The sequence below is a fragment of the Ichthyophthirius multifiliis genome (genome assembly GCF_000220395.1).
Source record: "Ichthyophthirius multifiliis unplaced genomic scaffold scaff_1120509250840, whole genome shotgun sequence".
Taxonomy (NCBI): Eukaryota; Ciliophora; class Oligohymenophorea; order Hymenostomatida; genus Ichthyophthirius; species Ichthyophthirius multifiliis.
Window position 1 is genome coordinate 59,353 of NW_004086449.1, and position 17,130 is coordinate 76,482.

At 14.7% G+C, this 17,130-nt stretch overlaps 4 protein-coding genes across 4 annotated transcripts, besides 42 other annotated features; all 4 read right to left on the reverse strand. All coding sequences in view use genetic code 6, as the record gives it.

Moving 5' to 3' along the window:
- Window positions 1–30: part of a microsatellite that runs on past the window's edge.
- Window positions 31–258: 228 nt separating this feature from the next.
- Window positions 259–2,453, reverse strand: IMG5_099030 (tubulin-tyrosine ligase family protein, putative; the record flags this gene model as incomplete). The annotated part of the gene is made up of 5 exons (XM_004035417.1): window positions 259–305; window positions 373–739; window positions 786–946; window positions 1,119–1,688; window positions 1,937–2,453. The coding sequence occupies 5 exons, from the start codon at window positions 2,451–2,453 to the stop codon at window positions 259–261; spliced, it is 1,662 nt and encodes a 553-aa protein (XP_004035465.1).
- Window positions 948–992: a microsatellite.
- Window positions 967–1,023: a microsatellite.
- Window positions 967–1,025: a microsatellite.
- Window positions 1,028–1,105: a microsatellite.
- Window positions 1,769–1,826: a microsatellite.
- Window positions 1,779–1,931: a microsatellite.
- Window positions 1,786–1,947: a microsatellite.
- Window positions 1,810–1,947: a microsatellite.
- Window positions 2,454–2,606: 153 nt separating the features above from the next.
- Window positions 2,607–2,642: a microsatellite.
- A 108-nt stretch (window positions 2,643–2,750) lies between these two features.
- Window positions 2,751–2,798: a microsatellite.
- Window positions 2,799–2,805: 7 nt separating this feature from the next.
- Window positions 2,806–2,872: a microsatellite.
- Window positions 2,873–2,958: 86 nt separating this feature from the next.
- Window positions 2,959–2,993: a microsatellite.
- A 627-nt stretch (window positions 2,994–3,620) lies between these two features.
- Window positions 3,621–3,656: a microsatellite.
- Window positions 3,657–3,812: 156 nt separating this feature from the next.
- IMG5_099040 (penicillin amidase family protein, putative) lies at window positions 3,813–5,825 on the reverse strand (the record flags this gene model as incomplete). Its single annotated transcript, XM_004035418.1, has 4 exons — window positions 5,426–5,825; window positions 4,897–5,264; window positions 4,769–4,848; window positions 3,813–4,201 (listed from the first exon to the last, which is right to left on the reverse strand). Exons 1-4 carry the CDS (start codon window positions 5,660–5,662, stop codon window positions 3,813–3,815), a joined length of 1,074 nt encoding a protein of 357 aa, XP_004035466.1. The 5' UTR covers window positions 5,663–5,825.
- Window positions 5,269–5,421: a microsatellite.
- Window positions 5,322–5,422: a microsatellite.
- Window positions 5,397–5,424: a microsatellite.
- Window positions 5,826–6,033: 208 nt separating the features above from the next.
- On the reverse strand, window positions 6,034–6,928 carry IMG5_099050 (penicillin amidase family protein, putative; the record flags this gene model as incomplete). Its single annotated transcript, XM_004035419.1, has 3 exons — window positions 6,034–6,048; window positions 6,188–6,551; window positions 6,915–6,928. 3 exons carry the CDS (start codon window positions 6,926–6,928, stop codon window positions 6,034–6,036), a joined length of 393 nt encoding a protein of 130 aa, XP_004035467.1.
- Window positions 6,068–6,132: a microsatellite.
- Window positions 6,610–6,703: a microsatellite.
- Window positions 6,627–6,708: a microsatellite.
- Window positions 6,800–6,909: a microsatellite.
- Window positions 6,834–6,909: a microsatellite.
- A 26-nt stretch (window positions 6,929–6,954) lies between the features above and the next one.
- Window positions 6,955–7,006: a microsatellite.
- A 622-nt stretch (window positions 7,007–7,628) lies between these two features.
- Window positions 7,629–7,656: a microsatellite.
- A 432-nt stretch (window positions 7,657–8,088) lies between these two features.
- Window positions 8,089–8,168: a microsatellite.
- Window positions 8,110–8,184: a microsatellite.
- Window positions 8,185–9,390: 1,206 nt separating this feature from the next.
- Window positions 9,391–9,429: a microsatellite.
- Window positions 9,429–9,465: a microsatellite.
- A 384-nt stretch (window positions 9,466–9,849) lies between these two features.
- Window positions 9,850–9,990: a microsatellite.
- Window positions 9,851–9,946: a microsatellite.
- A 15-nt stretch (window positions 9,991–10,005) lies between the features above and the next one.
- Window positions 10,006–10,062: a microsatellite.
- Window positions 10,063–11,692: 1,630 nt separating this feature from the next.
- Window positions 11,693–11,758: a microsatellite.
- Window positions 11,693–11,771: a microsatellite.
- Window positions 11,740–11,782: a microsatellite.
- Window positions 11,783–13,254: 1,472 nt separating this feature from the next.
- On the reverse strand, window positions 13,255–15,919 carry IMG5_099060 (short chain dehydrogenase reductase family protein, putative; the record flags this gene model as incomplete). Its single annotated transcript, XM_004035420.1, has 2 exons — window positions 14,945–15,919; window positions 13,255–14,192 (listed from the first exon to the last, which is right to left on the reverse strand). Exons 1-2 carry the CDS (start codon window positions 15,900–15,902, stop codon window positions 13,255–13,257), a joined length of 1,896 nt encoding a protein of 631 aa, XP_004035468.1. The 5' UTR covers window positions 15,903–15,919.
- Window positions 13,978–14,011: a microsatellite.
- Window positions 14,346–14,399: a microsatellite.
- Window positions 14,841–14,877: a microsatellite.
- Window positions 15,131–15,164: a microsatellite.
- Window positions 15,920–16,088: 169 nt separating the features above from the next.
- Window positions 16,089–16,137: a microsatellite.
- Window positions 16,110–16,172: a microsatellite.
- Window positions 16,148–16,191: a microsatellite.
- A 28-nt stretch (window positions 16,192–16,219) lies between these two features.
- Window positions 16,220–16,246: a microsatellite.
- Window positions 16,247–17,130: the final 884 nt, after the last annotated feature.

Genomic DNA, 17,130 nt, shown 5'->3' on the forward strand with positions numbered 1-17,130 from the left:
TATATATATATATATATATATATATATATAATTTATTTATTTTTAAATAAAAAAAAATAATTATAATGTATTTAATTTTAAATTATTTAATAATAAAATTTTTAGGTTCTATAAAATTTAATATTTTATTAAAAAAAAAAAAAAAAATGGTTTATTTATAAAAAATAATATATTTAATATAAATTTAAAAAGAATATTCTAAATTAGATTATATTTTATATAAAAATGAAAAAAAAATCGGTATTTTTTTTTATTTATTCATTCGTTTTCTTCTAATTTTTCTTCTTCTTTATTAATAGTATCCCCTTTTTAAAATTAATTAAATAATAAAAAAAATATACATATAATTTTTTATTTTTTTAAAAATAATACAATTTAATTTTTAATCATTTTCAATAATTTTCATATTATTTCCATCTGTTAATTCATCAAAAAACAATTCATATTTATTATTTTCTAAAGGATTATCAATATTAAAATTATTCTTAAAATTAGTAAATCCAGCAGGAGGAAAAACAGGATCTATAGCAATTCTGAAAGTATTTTCAATCATTTCTGGAATAATTTTAGAAAGCAATGGAGAGCAAATATCCAAAGCAGGATTTGTATTAATTTCAATAAGCCAAACATTAAATTATTAATCAACCATAAAATCCAATCCATAAATTTCTAAAGTATTTTCTTTTCTAAAAGGATCAATCTTTGCATATACAGCATTTAAAGTATCTTTAGCTATATTCTTTTTATATATTAGAATTTTTGTATTTAAAAATAAAAAAAACTACTTTCATTTAAGGCAAAATGTTATAATAAAAATCTTTATTTGGATAATTTTACTAAATATATTTATTCATATCACAATAACTAACTTTATTCCCGATTTCATATTTTCCATAAGTATCATCTTTATTCTAAATAGCATCATTAGTTAAATGTATATTTTTATCTAATAAAAAATATATATAAATATTAATAAAAATATATATGAAATAAATATATTAATATAAAAAATATAAAAATAAAAAAAATATTTATATATATATAGATATAAATATATATTATATTGTATATTTATATATATATATATTAATATTTATATATATATTTTTTTTATTTACTAAAATTTTTAACTGTAAATTCTTATGAAGAAGTTCTTACATATCCTTCTTGATACCAATATGCTTTTAGATTTCCATTAAAAGTAGTTAATAAATAATAACATCTTATATCGAATTTTCTTTTTTAATAAAGTAATGGATTTTCTATATATTTTTATATAATATATGTTTTCCTTATCCCACTAATTGCATGTGTTTCCTTAGAATCTATAATTAATTGAATTGAATAAATATCATTTAGTACTTTGATACCACAACCTCTATTCGTAATTTCTCCAGGTTTAATAATCCAAATATTTGGTTAATTTTTTTTTTATTATTCTTAGAAGTATTCTTTAAATTTAATATATTCGCTATCTTCTTTACCTTCTTAAATATGAAAAGTTAAAGGTAAATACTAAAAGACATTTTTTCCTATAGATTAGTAATAAGATCTCATATTATAAAAAAGTGCTTTTTTATTTGTTAAATGAAAATTATCCTCTAAATGATTATGCATTTTTAGTAAATGAGGGAAATTATTTATTTTTATATTTTTTTCAAAAGATTAAATTGTATTCATAGTTAAAGCTTGAGAATCGAATTTGTTTTTTTTCTATTCGAAAAAATATTATTTATTTTCTAAAAAATATTCTGATTTAAAAGTTTACTTAAATTATGTTATTTTTCATTATATTATATTAAATTCTCGTTATTTTTTATTATATTTTCATTATTTTTTATTGAATTATCATTACATTATACTTAATCTTTATTATTTTCTATTAAATTTTCTTTATAATTTATTTCATTTTCATTATATTTTATTGAATTTTTACTATTTTTTATTGTTTCTCCATTATTTAATTAATCGAGAAATTTCTAACTTCTTAATTAAGTCCATAGAATATTAATTATAGAATCCTCCTTTTAATCAGTTAAAGTCCACCAAGTTCTTTTTTTAAAAATCATTCTAATTAATTGTGAATTATTTCCTTTTCCAACATAAGCCTTATATAAAGGATAGTTTTTATCACTAGGGGCTTCTACAAAAATACTATTCTAAAATGCAATTGATGAAATAAAATCTTTGTAAGCACTTATTTTTATAGCAAATTAAATTTGTTTATCAAGTTTACTTAAAGAAGAAGTATCATAATAAATAGGATAGCTAATGCCTAAATTTTCTAAAGGATTATTAAATAATTTAGAACGTTTTATTTAAAATTATAAACGGGCAGGTTAAGGGTGTTTCTTTAATTATTTATTATCTTATTATTATTATTTTATATTTGTTAATGTTTCGATAGTATTATTTTTATAAGTTTTGGATTTTTCATTAATTTCATATTACATTTTTTATTTATTTTATTTTTGTTGAAGCTAAAATAATTATAAAATATCAAAGTTTTAGGGATTTTTTAGTATTTACTTAGGTTATATGCATAATTGTATTTTTTGGGTATTTTCATCAATAATTTATTATTATATTTAATCTTTCAATTATTTTTAAATAGAAGATTCATGATTAAATGTAGATTCATGTTCTTAGTCTTTATCTTTGTATAATAATAGTTTTATATTTTAAATTTTTTTATTTATTTAATAATCAAAATATGATTATTAATTAGAGAAACCTATTATAAATAAAATAAAATAAATTAATAGTAAAAAATATATAAATATTAAAAATATATAAATTTATTTAATATTTTTATATATATTTTTTATAAATATATTTTAATATATTTATAAATATAATTTTTGTTATATTTATTACAATCGTTAAAAACTCTCTGCTTTTCTTTAAAATATTATTATAAATATTAAAAATGATTTTATGGTTCTTCTTCAGTTTATATTTTATTATTGTAATTTTTATTATTATTATTTTTACATAACTATATTGATTTATTAATTTATGAATCTTTAAAAAAAAAATATTATTATTTATGCTTTCATTTTTATAATATTTTTTTTTAATTTAAATTACCTATTTTTTTATTGATATCTTATTATTTTTATTTATTATTATCTCTAAATTATTAATTTTTATAAGAATTTATTTTATAAGAATAAAATTAATTATCGAAATTTTATTATTTTTTATTTTACTCTTAAACATCTATAAAGAATTTATTATTTTATAGTTTTTTATTTAAAATTGGAATATTGCTTTTACGCTAATTTTAATAAAAATTTTTGTTTTAAATGTCGCTCATTTTATTTTTATATTAATTGGTTTATAAATATATATATTTTTTTTTTTATGTAAATTTTTTAACAAATATTTTTTTTAATTACTAAAAAAAAAAAAAAAAAATAAAATATTTATATCAATTTTATTTTTTTGTATTAAATAAAATAATAAAATATATTTTAATTACTAACTAAAAATATTTTATATATATATAAAAAAAAAAAAAACATTTCAAATTTTACATTTTTTTTAAAAAAAAATAATTATTAAAAAATCATATAAACGAATATATACAATAAAATCAATATTATAAAAATATTATTTATATATATATATATATATATATATATATAAATATACATTTTTTTTTTTTAATAATTTAAATTATATACTAAAAATATAAAAATCTAATATTTTACTTTATATATAATACTTTTATTTTATTTTTTTCTTTAAAACTATTATTATTTTATTACTAAAATACTTAAAATATAAATATAAAAAAAAGATTCTTATCAAAATTCTCCAAAAACAATTTCTTATTAATACTCATTATCATTATTATATCCATTTCTAAATTTCATTTTCAAATACTCTCCAACTTCATGTAATTTCATCTAATCATCATAAAAATTACTGAAAGGGTTTTCACTAACCCCCGTATCAATAACCCACCAACTATTATCTATACCCTAAAAATCCAAAATCATTCTAAAATTAGCAGTATACCAGCTATCCCATTTATCTGGAATATGATTAACTCCTCCAACATTAATAGTTCTCTTATTCCCTTAGCCAATATAACTTCTTTCAAAAATAAACCACAATAAACTTTAAGAAAACGGTTTATGATCAAATCTATGATTATGTACATTTCCCCAATTCCATTTTTTAAAATCATTTCCTTATTTTTGCTTTAAATAACCAATTGCCTTATCAAATGAAAAAATAAAGTTTTTTATACAATCTCCCTCTAAATTAAATTCTTTTACTATACAGTAGGATTTTAAATATTTTCCTTCTTATAGATTTTAATGCATTTTAAGAATTTCTTAGATATAAAAATGGTCAAACATTAAACTCATATTAATAATTATTCGTGTTTCCTCTTTTTCTGTTAATTCATTTATAAATGTCCTTAAAGAAAAATGCTCCCAAGTTTAAAATATACCAGCCGCTATACTTTCTTTTGTAACAAAACAGTCCCAATTTTCTATTTCTGTAATATATTTTAAATACTCTTCATATTTTTCTTAGTTTAGGTAAGTAAGGCCTTTTATTTTAAATATTTCGGTTAATGGTTTTACTATTTTACAAGCATATATATCATAAACATCTTATTGGAAATTTTTGAAATCTTAAGAATTTATTTTTTAACCTTTTTTTATTTTCTCTTCGATTAAATCAGTAATTCTTTTCGCTCTTGATACGGAAAATTAAGCTTTATTAAAATTATGAATTAAATTATTACTGGCAACTTTATTATTAGCAGTTACAATAAAACCTTTTTAAGGATCAATTACTCTAGGTTATTCGTTATTATTATAGTATCTATATTGTATATAAGTTTTATATATTTAATATTTTTTATAAATTTACCCAATCCAATCATTATACGGATTACTTCCATTTTTAATAAAAACATTTCCTTAAAAGTTTCTTTTCGGTAATAGTCCTTATGCTTAATAACCTATATGGTTATCTATAGTTGCCCAAACTATATTCAAAGCAGGACTTTTCATTAGAAAAATTGAATTTTATATATTATCGATATTTTAAGCATCTTATAATCCTAAAAGTCCTTCAAAAATATAATCTTATTCTAAAAATCCTATCCAAGATAAACTAACTTAATTTTAAAAATTTTACCAATTTTTAGTATCCAATAAATGAAAAAGTCCTTTAAGTATTGGTCCATGATGAGTTTCATGTATAGTAAAATTTAAGAGATTTTTTTCTCCTTTAATCTAGATAAAATATATATATAAAATTATATATATTTAATAAAATAGACATAAAAATAAATATATATATATTATAAAAATATATAAAAATATAAATATAAATATAAAAAAATATTTATAAAAAATAATTTATATATATATATATATTAATATATATATATTACTTTAATTTTTTCGATTCTACTTTTTAATTTTATCCATTTTCCATCAAATAAATATTCGCTATTATTTCTTATTGTTTCTTAATAAAAATCTGAATTATCACAAATATTATTAGTCAATCCCCATCCTGTATATTAATTTCGTCCAATCATTATAAATGGTATTCCTGGTATATTTACCCCTTATACTTAATTTTTTTGTTATTAGCTTTTTTCCAAACAAATTCTGCTTAATACCATGTTGACGGTATAGTAGTTTCTAAATGTGGATCATTTGCTAACAATGGTTTACCTGATTCTGTATGATTTCCATGTACTACCCATGAATTACTACCTCTTATACCTTTTATTACATTATCTAACATATTTACCATATCAAATTGAATAAATTTTTGTAAATAATCTTCTTTTAAATGAATATACTATTCCTAATATTTTATTTAAAAAAAAAAAAATATAATCTAAAAATTACATCCATGATTTTAGTATCATTAAACTATTTAAATAAACCCATTTTCTTTAAATCAATATCATCTAAAATTGTTGTCATTTCTAAATTATATTTAGTTCTCCCAGCAATCATATATAAACTAAGTTCTTCTCCATATTTTTCATATAATAAATGCCTTTAAATAAAATAAAATTTATATATATATATATATATATATATTTATATATATATATATATATATATATATATTTAAATATATGCCTAAATGGTTCATAAACAATATCTAAACTCATAAAAAAGGCCATTAAATTAACTAAAGCATAAGAATGATGAGGTTCCCATTTATGGAATTTTTCATCTGTAAGTAAAAATTCTATAGGTAAAATACTTAAACTATCTACATAATCATTAATTCCATTAGAATAACATTAAAGAATATCTTTTATTTTCTAAGAACTGTTTTCAAATTTCTTTTAAGCATTTTTTTCTAGTTTCAAACTTCTCAAAAGTATATCCATATCTAATGTTTTACTGCCTGCTAATTCTGATAGTTTACCTTCAAATACCTTTCTTTTAAAATGCATTGACCATAGTCTATCTTATGCATGTAAGTATCCCATTCCATAAACAACGTCATTAAAGTTTTCAGATTAAATAGTAGGTATACCATTTTAATCTCTAATTATTGTTATATTATTTTAGTTTTATCGATTAATTTGTATTATTCCTATTAAAAAAAATATAAATTATAAAATATAAATATATAAATATGTAATTAAATATATATATATATATATATATATATATATATATATATATATATATATATATATATTTTTTTTTTTAATTTACTTTAGTAGTTTGGTATTGATGTATAAATTATTATAGACAAGAATGATAGTATAAACAAAATAATTAATAAAATAATTTTTTAATACATTTTTTTTTAATTACTTATAATTTTATATATTATTTTAAAATTTATTTTTTATTATATTTTTTTATTATTTAATTTAGTTTATTATATATTATTTTATTTACAATCTTATTTACATTTAATAAAGTATAATTTAAACATTCCTTATAATAATTTTTAAAAATATAAATTTATTATAATTATATATAATTTTTATTTTATTATTATGTGATAAATAATTATAAAATTATATTTAATATAAAAATATAAACAAATCCTTTCAATTAAAGCTAATTATTTAAAAAGAATTTTTTTTATTTTTTTTTAAATAATATATTTAGTTTTTATTTCATTTTTATAGCCTTAGTCATTTTTTTTTAAACATTAAATTTCTAAGTTTTTATTATATAATTTAATTAATAATTTAAATAAATTCATTTTTAAATATCATTATCCTAATTATTTATCTTCTAATTTTTCTTTCACTTATTTATTTACATTATTATTAAATTCAGTGTTAATAATTTATATTGTTTAATGAGCACCATTTCCAGTTCTCGTATTTTAAAATTTTATATATTACTTTTAATATATAGAATTTATTCTTCTCTTAGTATAAATATTTCTTTATTAATCGGTATTTTAATGTAAATTAAAATTATCATTATGCTATTATTTAATTAAATTTTAGGAATTTATTTATTAATTGTTATTAAATATTTCCATTTATTAATTAATCTAAGCTAAACTGCTTCTTTTATAACTATTTATAGTATTCTTAAAATCTTATTTTTTCTAATTATTTATTAATTAATTATCTAAATTTTTTTATTTTAAATTATATATATATATATATATATATATATAAATTATTTAACTGTTTAAAATTTATATGTCTTAAACAATATTTCTTTTTGAATTATATTTAATTCTATTTTTATAAGAATTTAAATTCCAATTTTAATCTATAGCTTTTTCCAATTATTATTAATCTAAGCATTATCTACAAAAAGGACAATTAGTATGTTATTAAAGCCAATTTTCTAAACACTAAGAATGAAATAAATGAAAGCAAATAGTTAATCTGCATTAATTTTAATTTGTAAAATCACATAAACAAACAACCTTTATTAAAAAAAGAAGTTTAAATTTTTGTTTTGTTAAAATAATATAAATACACATTCTTTGATATCAAATAATTAAGGATAAGTATCAATAATTTATTAATATTATTATATTTTCATATATTTATCAATTAATTTAATATTTAAAGGAGAATTTAAATTTGATTATCTAATTTATAAATATATATATATATAAATATATATATATATATTTATTATTTTTATAATATATAATTATTTTATTTATATATATATTAATTTTTTTATTTATTTTTACATAATATTTTAAGGTTAGACATTTATTTACTTTTTTTCATATTTGTTTATATATATTATAATGCCTATAGTTATTAATCCAATTACTGAAATTATAATAATGAGAATGTTTTAATAATTTTTAATATTTATTTCTTAAAATAAAATAAAATAAAATAAATATTATATCATATTTAAAATAATAAGTCTACTTTTTTCTTATTCAATTCCTTAAATAATTTTTATTTTTAAATTTTAATCTTTTTCTTATATTGAATAAAATCCTAAAATTATACCTTTGTTTATTTATTTATTTTATAATGAAAATTTTTTATATTATTCCAATATTTACCCTCCAAAACTATATTATAAATTATTATTTTTTATTTCATATATATCATGCTAAAAATTTGGTATTTATTCATCAGAAAATTAGCTTAAAATTACAGATAAATATATTGGATTTTAAGCATTTTATATTTTAAAAAAATATTTCTCTTAAATATTATTTAATTTTATAAATAGAATTTTCCATTTAAAAGGTTTTATATTTATATTTATTTCTTCATTAAAATTAATAATATTATATTAAAACTAGCATTTTTCTCCAAAATATTCTTAATAACACTAACAAACTCCTTATATACATTCTCCTTTTTTTATATAACTAGAATTTCCGCAATCATTTTTACAAATGTAATCTGTTTCAAACGAAATATTTATTAGAGAATTTATTTATATATTTGTTTAGGATAATTCAAATATACCAAATTTAAGATTTATCCCATTTTCAGGATATTTAATTATTATTGAATGCTTATTTTCTCCTGAAATACATGCTTGTCTATCATAATATAAATTTTATATTAATCTTTTATTTGAATTGATTATATTATTTATTTCATTTATTTATGGAAGTATTTATGGTGATATAAAAAATGCTGTTAAAATTTAATGGCCTTAAATCTATTTAATTGAATTACTTATATTCATTTCAAATTTTATGTATTTAAATACTTATGAAGGTTAAATTTCTAAATCAAATGTAGTCTAAATTGAAAATTTTTTTCGTATTTATTAATTTAAATTTTCTGATTTTATTAAATAATTTATTGTAATTAATATCCATAATATTTATTATGATTATTTAAATCCCATTTTATCTAATTTATTATAATAACAATTAAAAATTTTTATATTTTAATTAAATTTTATTAAAAAATAATTATATTGTAATTATTTTAATTATTTTTATTATTTTTTTATATAATTATGAAATCTTTTATAAATTTAAAATTACCACATAATAATAAAAAATTATATTTAACTCGAAATAAATTAATAAATATATATTTTTAAAAATAAATTAAATAAAAAAAAAAAAAAAAATTAATATTTATTATATAAATATAATTATGAAATTGAAAAATTAAATAAATATTTTTTATTTATTATAGCTTGATTAAAAATATACGTAACAAAATTAATTATTTTCAGATTTTAATTAAATTAAAAATATCTTTTTCTAATAATAAAATAAAATTTCAAAATAAAAAATGTAAATCAAATAGACAAATTTAAAAATTTTATATTTATAAATAATCTTAAAAAAAAATATAATAGAATAAAGAATATAAATGTTAAATTATAAACTATAAAAAATAAAATTTATTAATAAGGGATATAAAAAAATGAATAATTCTATACAATAAATATATTATATTAAAAAAATAAAAATATAACATATAAAATTATTATAAAAAAATAATAATTATATATACTAAAATATAAATAAAATTAAAATAATATATATATATATATATATATGTTCAAATTTTTTATATTTATATTTATATTTTTATTTATTTTTTATTTTTTTTATTTTATATATATAATTTTTTTTTTTTCTAATCTTATAATAATTTTTTTTTAATAAATTTCCTTTTAAAAGATAATATTAATATTATTTAACTTTTTTTATTTTTGACTTTAAAACTAATATAAAATTAAATATTATAATTGATAATATTTAATATTATTTATTTTTAATAAAGTTGTTTTTATTAATTTTATTAATTTTATAAATATTTTAATCTTCAATTTTTTTAATTAAACATTATTTATTTTGAAAAACTATAGAAAATCATAAAATTATTTCAAAATTAATTAATAATAAATATAATTTCATTATTCATTTTACTTATAATTATAATAATATTTTTTATAAATAATATGATTTTGGTTTATGATGTATATTTATAATTTTTTTATTAAGTTTTAAATATATCTAAAAATTATAAATTTTTAATATGTATTTTCAAAAGTATCATTATTAATGCAATATGTAAAATTTAAAAACTCAATTATATATATATTTTTTTCATACAAATAATAAATATTTTATTTATTATTCATAATTTAATATATTATTATAATATTTATTTTATTAAAATTATAAAGATTTATTATTTATTTACATTTATATATTTAAATATTATCTTTTTATATTTTTTGTTTATTTATAATATTTTTAAACACTAATATAATTTTTTTGTTTTTGCATTGATATATTTATAAAGTGAAATAATTAATATTATGTATAAGTAATCATTTTTAGATTTAAAGAAAAATATATAATAGAAAAATTTATATATGAGATATTAAAAGTATAATAACACTGAATTATATTTTTTTAACATTTAATAGTGTATCTCTTATATTTTTTAAGAAGTTATAACACATTTAAATATTTTATATTAAGAATTTGATTTCAGGTATTATTAAATTCATAAATATTTTTTTGTTTTTTGTTTAAATAAAATAAAAAAGCAATGAAAATTATAATATTATTAATATTAATTTTATTTTAATGTTCATATTTTCATATTTTTTTTAATTTTATATTTTATATTATAGGACTTTATTATATCTAATATAATAAATGTTGGATAATGTTTTATACTTTATAAAATAAATAAAAACTTAATTCGTATTTAAAATGTATTTATTTTTCGGTAATATAAATTATGAACATAGGTTAAACCGATATTATTAAATAATAAACTTCTATATAAATTTTAAATATAATAATTTTTACTTTAATATATCAAGTCTAGGCTGATACAATAAAATTTATAGAAAAATAATTATTTATAAATTATATAAAAGATATAAAATAGATAAAGATTTTAACATGAAAGATAATATAGTGCTTTATTATTAACCTTAAAAGCGAAATAAATCAAGATAATATATATAATATATAAATAATTAAAAAGATAAAAACAATAGAATATTTTTAAATTAAAATGATAAATTTTATCTTAATATCTAAAAAAGCTTAAATAAAATTAAAACATTCTAAAATTATTAAAATAATTAACACTTAAAATGAAATAAAAAAATTTAAATAAAAGAAATAATTATATAAAAAGAGAGAAAAATAAAACAATATTGTATTTAATATATAAATTAAAATAGTATTTAATTATATTAATATAGGATATTATAATAAATAAAAATAAATATATATATATATATATATGATATATATATATATATATATTATATATATTATTATTTATTATATAATTTTTTTATTATTTTTTTTATTAATATTCTACAATGATGATATTTTTAAAGTCTTATTAATACAATTAAGTTATAAGTATATATATATATTTAAATTATTTTACGATTATTATATATTTTGTTTTATTTTTATTTATAAATACATTTATTAATATACTTATTATATAGAAATATTTTATGATGTAAAAGATATAGTAAAATATAATTAAAAATAGACAAAATCTTGTGGATAAATTAACTAATTAATATTTTTATATGAGAATTTTAAAAAAATGAATATTTATAAGGTAATATTTAAAAAAAAATAAAAAGGGAATAATATTTATATAAGATATGTTTCCATTAAATAAACTCTTAACCAATATTTTTATTTAAAAATATATAATTTTATTTTAAATTATTTATGATTATTAATAATGCTTTATATAAGAAAATATTTACTTTATAATTTAAACTATATTTCAATATAAATTTAAAATTATCTTTAGAATAATAAATGTGTTTTAATGGGTTTCTAATCTCTTTAATTTTAAACTTATAACCTTATAATTAAGATATTTTTTGTAAGTTTACACATACTTTTTTAAGATTTTTTTTATATTTAAAATAACTAAAATATTGAAAAAAGTTTTTTTTTATATAAATGAATATAATAATATAAAAATAAATAAAAGATAATTTAATTCTTTAAATGGGAGAAAATACATTTGTAATTTTTAAAAAAATAAAAATTATTAAATTTTATTTTATATAAAATAACTATTTGATGTCTTTATTATTTTTGAAAATTTATTCGATAATAAAGATTAAGAAAGAAAGAATATTACAAAAAGCTTAAGGTTTATAAAAAAATAGAATTAAAAGATAATTTTCATATAAAGATATTTAAAAAAATAGGAATAAATAAAATCATAAAAACTTAATTCAATGTAAATTTTATTTTATATATAGTGCTTAAAAATATATATTACAATAAAACTAGAAATTATATTAATTTTTGTAATTAATATGAAGAAAAAATTATTTTTAATAAATTTGAAAAAAGAAAAAGAATAATAAATATACTTTATAGAAAATTTCGATGCCTTAAAATATTATTAGAATATTTTAACAAATGAGGAAATTTAAATAAATAAGAAAATTAAAAATAATATTACATTTATTTTATTTAAATAAAAAATAAAAAATTATTATAAACATTCCTAAAATTTTTCATAAAATAAAAATTATTTTATACTAAAAAATATTTAACCCTAAAAATAATATAAAAAAAATGAATAATAAATATTATATATTATAAATAATAATTTTGTATTTATTAATTATAATTTATATTTGTTATTTTTAATTAGGTATATTTCTATAAAAATTTATAAAAAATTTTTTTTTTAAAAAAAAAAAATGCTTAAAATAATTAATTATCAAACTTTTTTTTGTATTTAGTATAATAAATAATAAAAAAAATAAAATAAATATAAATAATTTAAACTAAAAATCATAAATTAACCATTTTAGCCGACAAATCCCATAATTTCGAACCTGCTTCTTCATTGCAACTATCTTCCGAAGCTTTAGAGATTTAACAATTTTCATAATATCCTCCCCCCTTTAATTTATCGAAATTTTCAACACAACAGTAAACTGAAGTCCAAGCCCCTTTCTATGGTGACTTAAATCCCAAAAAATAAAACGGATAATATAAACAAATAATAATCTTTATTAATAATTTATTTTCTCCTTTAGTTAAACTTCCGGTTCTTACAGCCCCTGGATTTAAACAAACGGCTTTTATTTTTAAATTTTCCTAATCGAAAATTCTCTATAATTATTTAGTAAAAATAACATTAGCTAGTTTACTTTAAGAAAAAGCCTTTATACCTACATATGGCTTTTGTTCGTAATTTAAATCTTCGAAATCTATTTTGGTATAAAATGGAAATCCATTTTTATGTATTCCAGAAGAAACATTAACAATTCGAGAATTTTCAGTTTTTTTTAATATATCTAAAAGTAAATTAGCTAATAAAAAATGACCTAAATGATTTGTCCCAAAAGCCATTTCGAATCCATCTTTTGTTAATTTTTTATATTTCCCGGCCTCTATTCCTGCATTGTTTAATAAAACATCTAATCGATTATATTTTTATTTAAATTCGTTTACAAATAAACGAATTTGAGATAAATCAGAAAGGTCTAATTTTATAAATTCGCTTTAGTTTTTATATATCTGGTTTATTTATATTTCTGTGTTTTTTCCTTTCTTTTCATCTCGGCATGCTAGTATTATTTATGCTCCTTATTCAGCTAATTATTTCGCGGATTCGAAACCTATTCCTGTATTTGATCCAGTTATTATTATTATTTTACCTTGTAAATTGCATTTTATAGGAGCTTTTCCTCTTCTAAAACACTGCTTTAAAACAAATAAAACTACTATTGTCAAAGATATTAAAAAATAGATTTAATTAAAGTATTATTATAAATTAATTAAATTATTTTTTAACATTTTTTTATAATTAAATTTTTGTATTATTGAAACAATAGATAATTAAAATATAAATAATATGTAAAAATTAAATAAAAATAATATATATATATATGTGTATATACAAATATATATATATATATATATATATATATTATTTTTTATAAAAATATTTTAATAATTAAATTATTATAATTAAATATCTACAAAGATCAATATATCTGCAATAAAAATATGGAATTTTTATGAATTTAAAAGGCAAATTATAAATACATTGTCTTAGTAATTATTTTATTTAATTTTTTTTATATAGCTTTATAAAATTATCAAACTTAAAAAACAAATATATTTCTAATATAAATTAAACTATGCTAATGTTTTTTTTTTAAAAAAAATAAAATAAAAAAATTTAAATATAAAATGAAATATATATATTTATAAAAAAAAATGTTAACATAATTAATAACTGAATAAAGATAATATTAATGATTTTTAGTGTAATATAATAATAAATATTTAATATTTTTTTTATATATTTTTTTTTTTTAAAAAAAAAAAGAAAACATATTTTCTTTTTATTTTATTATTAAAATCTCTTTTTTTGTTTTTTTGTTTTTTTGTTTTTTTGTTTTTCTTTAAACAAATAAATAACTATATAAAAAATTCGCATTTAATTCCTAAATAAACAAATAAAAATCACAATTTAACTAATTTAGTAGAAATCTCCCATAATTTTTTAGCAGTTTCCTCATCATAGCTATTTTTAGATGATTTTTTAACTTTACAATCCGAATAGTATTCACCTCCTTTTAACTTCTCGAAATCTTCCACACAACAATAAATAGAAGTTTAAGCTCCTTAATAAGTAGACTTAAAAACTAACACGAAAATAGGATAAATTAAAATAAGGATTAAATTAACTAATATTTTTGCACCGACTTTATTTATAGCATCAGTTCTTACAGCTCCAGGGTGTAAAGAAACAGCTTTAATTTTTAAGTTTTCTTTATCAAAAGTCCTTTAAAGTTATTTAGTAAAAAGAATATTAGCTAGTTTAGTTTAAGCATAAGCCTTTATGGTATTATAGGCCTTTTTTTCGAAAAAAAGATCATCGAAATCTATATTAGAAATATAATGGGCACTTGAAGAGACATTAACAATTCGAGAATTTTGAGTTTTTTTTAATAAATCTAAAAGTAGATTTGTTAATAAAAAATGACCTAAATGATTTGTTACAAATACTAATTCGAATCCGTCCTTAATTTATTTTCTTTATATTTCTCCAGTTATACCCGCATTATTTACTAAAATATCTAATTTTTTATACTTTGATTTAAATTCATTTACAAACAAACGAACTGAAGATAAATCAGAAACATCAAGTTTGATAAATTCAGATGATTATTATTTTATTTCATTTAATTTTTATTCTGCTGCTTTCCCTTTCTTTTCATCACGACAGGCTAGTATTATTTTAGCCCCTTATATGGCTAATTCTTTAGCTGTTTCAAAACCTATACCAATATTTGATCCTGTTATTATGATTATTTATCCTTGTAGATTTTTCTTTATATTGCATGTTCCTCCATTAAAGAATTATTTTAAGAAATAAATTATAGTTAAGGTTATTGTTATATACATAAGTAATTAAAAACCATTATAGAGAGTTAAAAAACTATTTAACATATTTATTTTGTTTTCGATTTTTATTTACGTTTTTACTTTTTTATTTTTATGAAATAATAAAAATAATTTTTTTTATAAATATTTTAATTTATTTTATGATTTTTTTTTTTTTTTAATACTATTAAAAAACATATATATAATTGGGTTTTCTTTTTTATATTAATAATAATATAATAATAAATAAATTAATAAAAATATATAATAAATTTTTATAAACATAAAATATATAAAAAAATATATAAAGTATTATAAATAATATATCATATTTTGGATAATATATAAATATAAATTAATATTATTTAATATTATTTAATATATATATATTTTTTTTGAAGTTAAAAAGTCGTAGTATTTATCAATATATATATAATCATAATATAAATTAATATATTAATAATATTTTTAATAAAATAAGAAAGAAATATCAATATATTAATTATTTATTAAAAATGCATATTAATTAATTTAATAAAATCAAAAAAGATATAAAAAGTTGATTATATAAAATAATATATATTATAAATAAAAATTTCATTATATTTATTATAAGATTATTAATATTTTGATTAAAAAACAAATAAAATAAAATAAATAGCAAATTATTTAAATTTTTAAGTAATTTAAATATAATTAAAATAAGTAATTAAGTTTTGATAAAAATAAGTTATAGAATTAAAAAATAGAAAAATTTTTATAACATAATATCAATAATTATCAATTATTATGATATAGTACAAATAATAAATATTAAGTTTATATTTTTAAACTATTTAATTTATATATATTTAGTAATTAAAATATAAAAATATTAACTCTTTTTAGAAAAATATATAAAGAATTTTATTCTTTTTTTTTTTTTTAGTTTAATATTTTTATAACAGATAATTTTCTTTATATAAAAATAATTATATATGATATTTATAATTAATATTTTTTAGGAAAAAGAGTAAAAAATTAATTTTTAACTATTAAATTAAAACAAATCAAAAAAATTATATTTTTTATAAAAAAGCACTTTAATTTTTATATTAATACATAACATTTTAAAATCGCAAAAAATTAATATAATATAATTATAAACAATTTAATTAAAAAATCTATTTAAATATAAAAACACGAAAATGAATTTATTATATTTTTTATTTATAATATTACAAATACTAAATATTCCTTTAATAGCATAGCAAATTTATATACCTT